The sequence below is a fragment of the Anopheles aquasalis genome, chromosome 2, assembly GCF_943734665.1.
Source record: "Anopheles aquasalis chromosome 2, idAnoAquaMG_Q_19, whole genome shotgun sequence".
Lineage (NCBI taxonomy): Eukaryota > Metazoa > Arthropoda > Insecta > Diptera > Culicidae > Anopheles > Anopheles aquasalis.
The window spans coordinates 7725001-7735000 of NC_064877.1; the positions used below are offsets into that span (position 1 = coordinate 7725001).

A 10000-nucleotide genomic window follows, 5' to 3' on the forward strand; every position below is an offset into this window, starting at 1 on the left:
TTACATTTTTTGCTTAAAAAGATAGGCCGGCAAATCGTAATGCACTCCCGCAAAGAAATCAACGTTAAAGGTACGTATTTTGCACCATCTTTGAGCGCTGTATCCTCGAAGAACACGCGTAGAAGTTCAAAAACACGCGAACCTTGTGGATCTAAAAATAGTTGTTGGCAACGCAAGAAGTAACGTGATCTCGCAGTGCTCCAATCGAATCGTATCGAGCTCCAAAAAACTAAAATTTCATTAAAACCAGCATGGAAAAGCTGCAACAAAATCGAACAAGACAATTTCGCTTATATTGCCCATCTGGAGGTGAGTGGTTGTGAAGAATTACTGCCATTAACACCAACGTGTTGCATAATTCTTGATAGAAGATTGTTTTTTTTTCTTCTGCAGAATAACTACCCTCGGGATGAGGCGTCCTCTCATCCGGGATGGTAACTTAAGAAGCGCTAAACCCGCGACCGCATCTACCGGCGAGAAACCGGTTTCGTTAGCAGCACGCAGAAGTTCTACCTGAGCTCAGCAAGCGATGTGGGCTGTGGGTTGCTTGGTTTCCTGCCTGCCAGGTGAATTCGATCTTTTTATTAGCCCCGAGAACCCAGGCATTTTTTAAATTTATTTCATATATTTTATTACATACACTTTATTTGAGTACATGGATGAGGTGTACTGTGAAACGACGTGTACTTGCGATGCACGCAATATTTGAAGCAATCCATATTTCTCTTTGAACCTCGTCGTAATAACGTTTCTTTCACGCGCCTCAATCAACCTACTACGATTCGCGCGACGGGCCAAACACAGGAGCTGCAAAATCAGGTCGACTTTCTACGCTCAGCGCATCCATCCGGTATGCTCACGCTTGATCCCGCCCAGCAGGACAGCATCGAGACGAAACTGCACTTTCCGGTGGAGGACTGCAAAAGCCCGGAGCAGGTGCGTGTAGGGACACAACACCGCGCTAAGATCTGTTCATGTTTCTAAGGTTTTCTATTTTATTACTTTCTTAGATGATGATCGATGAATCCCAATCCGTTTTCAAAGTATTTGACTACTGAGGGAACTATGAAGGCTTACTATCAATGGGCTCGTGCCTAGTAGTACTACTACAACAAGGTGTTGGTAATAAAAACTAGTGAATAGCTATTCGAGTGTTTGACCACAGTTGTCTGTCTCCACATCCTCACATGTTTTGAGGTTCTACTGGCTGACTTTCTAGAGAATCTACTTTCGAATAATGGGGAGGGTCGAAGGGGAACGGTAAAGTTCTACACGAGGTTTGAGCTAATCAGTTGGTCAGTTGTCACCGAGCGGGTACCGGATGATAAGTGGCATAGAGACGGTTGTTGATATGCTATCTAGAATCGAATCGCATAGTAACGTCCGAAGAACAACGAACCCTGCCTCACCCTCTCTATCTCTACTAGAATTCCCAGTGTCATTTGCCGTGCCGTGCCGTGCTGTGCTGTGCCGTGCAGTGCTATGCCGTACAATCTTCTTATCAGTTTTCTGCAGGCGCCTCAGGCAATGTTTGACGAAGCTTATCGTTTGCCTCCATCTGTTTATCTTTCTCGTACGATCGTACATCGTCGATACTCATTCCGTGCCACTCATCAATCCACGCGAACGCCTGCCGGTGTCCCAGCAGCAGCACATCCCGGATACACTGGAAACGAAAGTGAAACCGACGACCCATTAACTATGGACATATTTGGCGTCACTTCTTGGTGCCGTTAAGTGATTCTTATCGTGCCCATTACCTTCTGTATGAACTCTTCGACCCTCGTCTGCAAGCCCCACACTTCGAACGAAGCTTCGACGACCTTGTAGGAACACATCATAGGTTTGTCCGTTTCGCGCCATCCCTCCACCAGCGGACCGCGTCCGGTGACTTGAGATTTGAAAAATTTGGGATCCTCCTCTCGCTTGTAGTGCTTTTCGGCCGGCTCTTCGAATGCAATGTCGACCGAATCGACGATTCGGGTTTTCAGCGTCTCCTCGGGCAGATTCAAGCACTGTTGAGAGGGCAATTGGAGAGGGATTACAATATATTACCGAGCGGGTGCTAATTGTCGCGGGGCCTTACATTCTCCGACGTGCCTGCATTATCCTCGAACCGTGTCAGTATCCGGATGTGTAGCTTGGGAATGAAGGAACACTGTGGTGGAAAGACAAAATTGTGACATTTTAGTTTCATGTTGGCCCTACAAAAAGCTTTATTTACTCACCGTGTAATCTGTGGAGTTGTTGGTGGATAAACAGAATAAATAAATTAAAAACGCCCTAACAGAATAATCAGTAAGCTCTTACCCGTAACCGTGTAGGGATAGTAGTTCCATCCTTTCTCTATTACGTAGAACACCTTCGGACAGATAGCCTGCAGCCAGTAGGGTAGTCGGCTACGGGGAAGGAATGAAATCGGAATGAAATGTCTATCCTGCGCCAAAGAGTAGCCCTTTCCGGCAGAGCGTCATTTACCTCGATAGATGTATCCTCTTTTCCGTGTACTGACCCTTGCCGTGGTCCGAGTCGTAACATTCCTTGTTTTCAATCACCTCAACGCCCTCGCCATCGTCCGATTGCTCGAGGCTGTGTCGTGCTATCATGTACAGCTGGCCAACTTTGTACTGTAAAGGTAGAAAGAGTGTCGCATAAACCGTTTTCAGATGATTAAGAAATAGTTCCCCACAATCAAAAGGACCTCTTCTTACCTCCTCCACCGTTAGTGGCATACATATGCGATATTCTTTTATCAGAACCATACTGCGGCTTTGCTGATGGAGCACAAATCCGGAGCACGTTTTCCACTTATCCCTCTCTACACGAACTCGTGTGGAACTATCGCGGGTCCCGTTGAGAGCGCTGCTGTTTATATCATTTGTACTTTGGTAGCGGTGTTATCGGAGGGTGATAAAGAAGGTACGATTTGGATCACAGCAAGCCACGGATCGTGGTTCTAAGCAGCAGGCGCGCCGATAGTTTTAGCTCTCCCGTCCCGTTACATGCGTGCTCGTCGGTTCGGCTGTCACGCGATTTTTCAATCGATTTTGGCTGGGGCATGCGAGCTCCACCGCGCCATCGGCCAAGATGCGTACAGAATCGCGTCGCTTGCGATAACCGGTGAAATAATCGATTTTAGCTGGTTTTTCTCATCCCATTTGCTTCATGTTTCCTCTTAAAACACCCGCCCTCGATGCGTTTGAGGAAAATTTGATTTCTTTCATCCCGAAATAGATTTTCCCGGTTGCTATAGAAACCGTGGATTTTTAGCGAAGTGCACTTTTTTGTTTGACATTTGCGCAATCAAGGACTTCTCGCGTCTTGCCGGCGACACGCACTCCAAACAGTTTTCCAGCGCAGTGGTACGAGTCTGTTTTTAACTTATCTTCCGTGATTCATCATTAAAACACGTTTCTTCTTTTAACTCAGGCCTGTATCTGAGAATCCGTTCGTCATCATGGGGGAACTGCAGACGCACGAGCTAACGCTCTATTCCATAATTCTGTTTTTACTGTTCGAGACGCTCGTCGAGATCTACCTCACCTTACGGCAGGTAATCAATCAGGTTTTGCCACGAATACTTCATCATCCTGAGCCGTAGCCCGTACACTAAGTTTCTGCTTGTTCCTTCGCAGGTGCGCGTGTACCGCGAGACTCGAACCGTTCCCAAGGACCTGCAGAATGTGATGGACCAGGAGACGTTCGAGAAGTCGCGAGTGTACGGCTTGGATAAGGCCAACTTTGGCATCTTCCGGACCATCGTTTGCGATGTGGTGATTGCGTTGCTAGAACTGTACTGTGGTTTCATCGCGTTGATATGGGCACGTTCGGTGCAGATCGCCGATCGGATCGGTCTTAATGCCGCCAGCGAGATTCAGGTGGGGTGTATCTTCGTTCTGGTGCTTCAAACCCTCGGAGTGATGAAGGAGATGCCGTTCCGGATCTACGGCACATTCGTGCTCGAAGAGCGCCACGGTTTCAACAAGCAAACGGCTGGCTTTTTCGTCAAGGATCAGATCAAAGGATTCATCGTATCCATGGTACTGACTATACCCATCGTGGCAGCCCTGATTTACATCGTGCAGATCGGTGGACCGTACTTCTTCGTCTATCTGTGGGGCTTCGTAGGTGTAGTGTCGCTCCTCCTCATCACCATCTACCCGGTTTACATTGCTCCCCTGTTCGACAAGTTCCGTCCGCTGGAGGAAGGTGAGCTGAAGAGCAGCATCCACGAGCTCGCTAGTAGCGTAAAGTTCCCGCTCGGTCAGCTATTTGTGGTAGAGGGATCGAAGCGATCGGCACACAGCAATGCCTACTTCACGGGACTATTCGGCGTGAAGCGTATCGTGCTGTTCGACACCCTACTGGTCAACAAGGGTCTACCGGAAGACGATCCCACGCTGACGGAGAGCGATAAAAAGAAGGGTTGCAAGAACGAGGAAGTCCTGGCAGTGCTTGCCCACGAGCTTGGCCACTGGAAACTGGGACATGTATCGAAGAACATTGTCATCATGCAGGTGCAGATGTTCCTGATTTTCCTTGCTTTTTCGCAACTGTTTACTTACGCACCACTGTACCAGGCGGTTGGTCTGCCGGCGGGAGAGAAACCAATCTTGATCGGATTCATAGTGATCGTTATGTACGTGCTAGCACCCTACAACACAGTGATTTCGTTTATCATGACCATCTTATCACGACGGTTCGAGTATCAAGCGGATGCGTTCGCGCAAGAGTTGGGCTACTCGAAGAACCTGGGACAAGCGCTGATCAAGCTGCAGCTCGATAATCTTGGATTTCCCGTGTACGATTGGATGTACTCGGCCTGGAACCATTCCCATCCAACTTTGCTGCAGCGACTTGAACGACTGAAAACCGACGGCAAGAAGCAACGATAAAAGGGGTGGGCAACACTTTTGAACTACTCTGCGCACACACCTCTTTCCTCCGTCGTCCGTTTACTGTGCACTTCATTTGCATTTCGTAAAGCCAAAGTTTTACCATTATTTCCGAATGGTGTTTCAGCGAAATTTACTTAGTATAAAGCACATTTTGCTTACTGTATCCAGACTAACCCTCGAGTATAGCTGCCTCAAACCATACCATGCGTCCCTATTTTACAGCAGACGTTTAGTTTTGTACAATAAAATGATGCCACAGTCACGAACTAGTTCAATTAATGTGTTTTATTTTTAATCTAAATTAAACATCGGCCACTTACTTCGTGCGCGATCTACGACTAGAGCTACCGACGAGCCCTGCCCAGGAGATCGACGATGGTGTCCTTGTTGTTACACTAAACCATTTCAATTTTTGAAAGACCTGCGTATAGTAAAGGTTTCTTTAGAGCCAACGGCCAGATTGGATCGGGGGGGAAAAGCAAACGCGGGAAAGATAGTAGAGTAGGCAGTGCGCCAGCGTTAGAGGAAGAAGAGAAGCAGAAAGTTAGAGAAAAGTGTTAGCAGTGGTGGTGGTGGTAGGATAGTAATCTATGTGTGTTTCTACTGGACGAAAATAGATAGCATGCTAGATTACAGTTTACAGAAATGAAGCAATTCATTTGATATCCACAGAAGGGCTGCGCTAACCTGTCTCTCCGTGGTACTGAGAGATGCTGAGTATTTCGTTTTCCTCCAGCTCGGGCTGCTGGAACTGTTGCTGCTGCTGCTGTTGCTGTTGTAGCTGAACCGCTAGCGAAAGGTTCATACGCGTGTTACCGGTCATCGTGTCGGTACCGCCGTCTGTACCGGCTGTGAGTGCGACCGGAGGCGGACGGAGTCGAGCGGGATCGAGAAGGGATTGCATTTTGGAATGTTTTTTCACTGGCGTACGATTCGGAGATGATTTGCGACTGCTTGAGTAAGATTTCAACATTTTTGCTCTGTAAAGGAAGTAATCGATTAACTATCTCAGTTTCTACAGATCCGGATGCCAGCATAACTTACGCCTCGGTCAGTTTTTTCAGTAACCGTTGGTAACCCTGATACTCTTCCTCACCAAATTCAAGCGGATCGTGTCGTGCACGTTCATACCTATTCAGGCGGTGTAATAATCGTTACTAAAGACGAAATAGGCGGGAACGGTGGCTCTTACATATCACAGAACTGGTGGATCAATTTCTGGCCAGAACCATTCAACGGTGCGGCCAAAGTGGTGAGCAGAAAGGCCCTTAGACTATCCCGGGGGTGCCGTGTGGAGCCATCCTGTTTGGCTACCTCGCGCTCGAGCTCCTTCACATCGTCGACGGCCTTCATGCGCCAGTAGTACGGTGGCAGCTTCGAATCCGGTTGAAGGATGTACTTATCACCATCCTTCTTCTCGTCCCAGATCAGCTTTGGTTCGTAGTAAATCTTCTGTATGGAATCGAGCCTCCGCTCTATTTCTCGCTTTATGGACTGCAAATGGAGGCAGACGGTTAGTGCGCTTGGAACTCCTGTTTCGGGGATGCCTTCTCGCGCAAGGATACCTTCTTTGCATCATGGCCAACGGAGACGTGAGGTCCACGGCGCTGCCGCAGGGTGAAGCGAACGATTTGCCTCTTGGCGAATATGAAGCACATCGTTACACCCAGCACCCCTCCGCCGATGATCAGCACAATCATCACACCCGACAGCTCCTCCATTGTGCTGCACTTTGATCACTCCTATTCACCAGGATACTCCGAAGGACAATCAAAAACCACTACAAAACGTGCAAAATCAAGACCATCTTCACAGAACTACTTCCGAAATCGATTTCTCTTCAACTTCGTCCAGAATGTAAACAAAAGAGACAGAGGGTTTGGTGCATAACGTCCTTCAGATGGGCCGTTGACATCCGTCACAACAATAAACTTCGATTGCGCGCAAGCGGCGAGTGGGATTTCCGTGTTCCTCGGAGAAATGATCCAAGAAAGCCGTTTAAATTTGTTCAGTAAAGTGTGAATTTGTGCGACGAACATGACGCCAACCAACACACGACGTCCTGCCACAAGGAATTCCGCCCGAAAGGCCGCCTGTGGCCGTGCTACTAAATCCAGGACGAACTCACCTTCCGATAGTTCGTCCGAGAATTCGCTAGTAATTGACGATGGGCCAGGCAGAGCGGCTAAAACCGAGACTTCGCGTAGCACAACGGTAGCAAACTCGAACAGCGTACTGGGCCTGAAAGAGCAACCATCCATGAAACCGAAGCGACCCGTGCGGAAACGGTAACGTGTTTTAATTCTTCTGGTTTTGAAACGCAAAATTGAAACTTACGATGTATGTTACAGAAGAAGAATAGGGATGTCCATGGATGAGGAAGATCCGCTGTTTAATGAAATGTTTGAGGAATCTATTCGCGCGTCCGCGGCAAAGAACAATCTCACACCGATGTGTATTAAAAAGCTTCTGAAGGTAAGGAGGAATCATGTGATCGAAGCGGTAGGTACGACAGTTAACTCGCATTTCACCGTTCATTGTGTCTTTCAGCAACTGGTCGTTAATGATCATGTTTTTGCGATTGTAAGACTGAAGGAAGAGGAAGAACGTGACCGGCAGGCTAGTCTAGGAAATCAATCGGTAGATAGTAGCGTGGGCGAGCTATCCAGTATGGATAATACGAATAATAATCCGAACGAGGCTGATGATGAGGACGAAGACGAGAAGAACCATCCTCTACCGAAGCTCACGCGCTTGAAAGCGAAACAGTTGAACCAGAGGCTCATTTCCTTTGCCCCGCGAAATGCATCACCCTCCGAGGTAGCGGCCTTAATTCGCGATGATCTCAATTCGGACGATGATGATGATGAGTACCGGCCGGGTGAAGATGACATTCCTTCGGACGACGAAACCAACACAACGATTTCGGATGTAGACTCACAGCCCCGTACGCCCGCTTCCGGTCTGAGAACGCCCGGGCATGATAGTGAGGTCGAAGCGCCGTACGCGATGGACGGGCCGTTTAAAATCCCGAAACCCCGATACGACAGCCACTCACAGTCCGAACAAGAACAGGAAAACATAGCCCTGCGAACCCGGTCCAAACTGTGTCTTACGACGACGGACATCGAAACATTAGAGTCAACGTTTGTACCGCCGGACATAACGACCGATATGTACGATATCGATTATGATATGGATCAGGAGTGGAAAGATTTTCTGGAAGAGTTCACCAAACCATTACGTATGTAGCAGCCGTGCGAGTTTATGTACTTAACTGAATTTATAATTCAATTTTCTTGCCCTCCCACAGCCAAGGAGTTGGAGGATGACGATGACAATGATCCGGAATATGTTGGTGCGGAAAAGGTGCCCTGTAAGTATGGCAACGGTTTGGTATTGAAGCAAGCGCATTGTATGGTACTTCTTACTCTCCATCTACAGTGGATGCGGAAGAGATGCGCCCGGTGCGAGTTTCCAAGAAAGAGCTGAGTGAGCTAATGAATGAGCTGGTGCAAATGACCGGGATCGATGAGGAAACGTTGTTGGATCAATCATTTACTGACATTCTGAACACTTCGTTTGATTGCAAACAAATAGATCGTATGTTAAGCTCACCATTGACGACTCCTGAGCTGCCAACGACGCCAGACGACGGCAAATCGGTTGCTTTGAATAACTCCGCGACAGAGCAGCCGTCGCACTGTACTACCAACTCCACCGTAACGCTGACCGACTGTAACAGTCCTGTGCAAGAAAGGAATCGCACAGTATTTTTGCCGGAAGTTATATCGACACCACACGTTCCTAGGCCAGCATTCGTACCTGAAAGTAATACCATCATGCAGAGTGAGTCAAGAAACGGTGAACAGTCGACTATCCGGCTAAACAGCTCGGCGCCAAGTGAACCAGCTGATTCGGGAGCGAGCTCGAGCATAGTTTTAGAAGCTAAAACCAGTAGCAGATTTAGCTTAAAGTACGTCGTTCCCGTAGAATCCAATTTTGTCTACGATGCCGTGACGAGCCGGCTCATACCGAACACCACACAGGAAAAGCGATACACGTTCTACAAATCCGTTCAGCCCGTTGTGTTAAATATTACCGAAGACCAGATCGGATTCACGGACTTTCAACAGCAACTGTTACAGCAACAACTGCGTATGCATGTGCAGCTTTCGACTCAGCACTTTTTGCAAACTTACGGTCATCCGACGATGTGGAAAATGGCCAAAACGTTTAAAGATATGTTGCAGGAGCTGAATGATATCAGCGGAAATAAACCCTGCGTGAGACCTTGTAATCTACAGATGGCCTTAGATTGCTGCCAAAGCTGGGAGGACGAGCTGTCGGTGCCATGCGCTCTTAACGATCAGTTGCGAGAGTACTGGCAATCGCAAGAGGAACGCACGCAAAGGCCAAACTCTAAATATGCTTCCGGTGAGTTCCATTGGCGTGTGATGGAGAAGATGCTCAACTGTAAGGCGTTCATTTATCCTGCCCTGATACCGTACAAACCCTTCAGGACGTGTTTAAAGTCTTTCAGCTCCATTTTGGACGCAGAGGAACGGTGAGTACAAGCTACGAGCGGTTTGGTTTTCGCTAATCCAATCCCCGTCCTGGCTTTACAGTTTAATCGCCTTTGGTCTGGAGTTGTACTACGAGAAGGAACGCAAAGAGATGAAGCAATCGAAGGTGTGCAAAAAAATCGATTTAACAACAGTTTGTTATCAAATATCGAGACATTTGCTACCAAACCATTCCCATCACCGAGTGACGCGACTGGTGCGGTCCAAGAAATATGGCTCCGTCGATAATCCCATAACGGTAGGGTTCCTTCGTGGGGTTGTCGGGCCCTGGCTGACTCTGCTGATATCTTCTGTTCTTTTTCTAGTTTTATCTTACCTACGGATACGCACCACCCTTCAATCACACGCTGGAAGTGATGGATTTCGATAACATCATTCCGTTAGCAATGTACCAGAAAGGAATTCTTCACTGCAACTGGGACCGGTACTTACACTCCGTCGAGCGGGTGAGTCTTTTTCGGCTTTATTTTATGTTCAGATTTAAGTGTTATATTAAGCTAGAGAAAAGTTGCAATA

The 10000-nt window shown here is 47.8% G+C and overlaps 5 protein-coding genes across 5 annotated transcripts in view; 2 read left to right on the forward strand and 3 right to left on the reverse strand.

The window, feature by feature from the left end:
• Positions 1-303, reverse strand: part of LOC126572449 (phosducin-like protein) — a 2119-nt gene extending 1816 nt beyond the window's left edge. The window contains exon 1 of the mRNA XM_050231778.1: positions 1-303. This exon is cut by the window's left edge and continues 1816 nt beyond it. The gene's annotated coding sequence lies outside the window, so the exon portion shown is untranslated.
• Positions 304-971: 668 nt separating this feature from the next.
• On the reverse strand, positions 972-3023 carry LOC126572453 (cytoplasmic phosphatidylinositol transfer protein 1). Its single transcript, XM_050231781.1, has 7 exons — positions 2712-3023; positions 2479-2627; positions 2311-2399; positions 2229-2236; positions 2087-2158; positions 1761-2015; positions 972-1666 (listed from the first exon to the last, which is right to left on the reverse strand). The coding sequence occupies exons 1-7, from the start codon at positions 2760-2762 to the stop codon at positions 1502-1504; spliced, it is 789 nt and encodes a 262-aa protein (XP_050087738.1). The 5' UTR covers positions 2763-3023; the 3' UTR covers positions 972-1501.
• Positions 3024-3215: 192 nt separating this feature from the next.
• Positions 3216-5173, forward strand: LOC126569896 (CAAX prenyl protease 1 homolog). The gene is made up of 3 exons (XM_050227296.1): positions 3216-3362; positions 3430-3553; positions 3636-5173. The coding sequence occupies exons 2-3, from the start codon at positions 3458-3460 to the stop codon at positions 4893-4895; spliced, it is 1356 nt and encodes a 451-aa protein (XP_050083253.1). The 5' UTR covers positions 3216-3362; positions 3430-3457; the 3' UTR covers positions 4896-5173.
• Positions 5169-6737, reverse strand: LOC126569897 (protein C1orf43 homolog). The gene is made up of 5 exons (XM_050227297.1): positions 6464-6737; positions 6091-6392; positions 5943-6029; positions 5586-5878; positions 5169-5319 (listed from the first exon to the last, which is right to left on the reverse strand). Exons 1-5 carry the CDS (start codon positions 6617-6619, stop codon positions 5294-5296), a joined length of 864 nt encoding a protein of 287 aa, XP_050083254.1. The 5' UTR covers positions 6620-6737; the 3' UTR covers positions 5169-5293.
• A 123-nt stretch (positions 6738-6860) lies between these two features.
• Positions 6861-10000, forward strand: part of LOC126570332 (uncharacterized) — a 6228-nt gene continuing 3088 nt past the window's right edge. Inside the window, exons 1-7 of the mRNA XM_050228022.1 lie at positions 6861-7186; positions 7250-7373; positions 7449-8142; positions 8212-8274; positions 8343-9465; positions 9527-9722; positions 9790-9930. Coding sequence (XP_050083979.1) covers positions 6936-7186; positions 7250-7373; positions 7449-8142; positions 8212-8274; positions 8343-9465; positions 9527-9722; positions 9790-9930 — 2592 coding nt within the window. The 5' untranslated portion in view covers positions 6861-6935. The remainder of the gene's footprint in view (positions 7187-7249; positions 7374-7448; positions 8143-8211; positions 8275-8342; positions 9466-9526; positions 9723-9789; positions 9931-10000) is intronic.

Excerpts from the sequence above, each read along its gene's own strand:
- LOC126572453 (XM_050231781.1), bottom strand. The coding sequence starts at position 2,762 with ATGGTTCTGATAAAAGAATATCGCATATGTATGCCACTAACGGTGGAG. Across the intron at positions 2,016-2,086 it reads ATGCAGGCACGTCGGAGAAT|TGCTTGAATCTGCCCGAGGA; the intron begins GTAAGGCCCCGC and ends CCCTCTCAACAG. Across the intron at positions 1,667-1,760 it reads TCGAAGAGTTCATACAGAAG|TGTATCCGGGATGTGCTGCT; the intron begins GTAATGGGCACG and ends TTTCGTTTCCAG.
- LOC126569896 (XM_050227296.1), top strand. The coding sequence starts at position 3,458 with ATGGGGGAACTGCAGACGCACGAGCTAACGCTCTATTCCATAATTCTG. Across the intron at positions 3,554-3,635 it reads TCTACCTCACCTTACGGCAG|GTGCGCGTGTACCGCGAGAC; the intron begins GTAATCAATCAG and ends GTTCCTTCGCAG.
- LOC126569897 (XM_050227297.1), bottom strand. The coding sequence starts at position 6,619 with ATGGAGGAGCTGTCGGGTGTGATGATTGTGCTGATCATCGGCGGAGGG. Across the intron at positions 6,393-6,463 it reads TTGGCCATGATGCAAAGAAG|TCCATAAAGCGAGAAATAGA; the intron begins GTATCCTTGCGC and ends CTCCATTTGCAG. Across the intron at positions 5,879-5,942 it reads CTGAAAAAACTGACCGAGGC|AGCAAAAATGTTGAAATCTT; the intron begins GTAAGTTATGCT and ends CTTCCTTTACAG.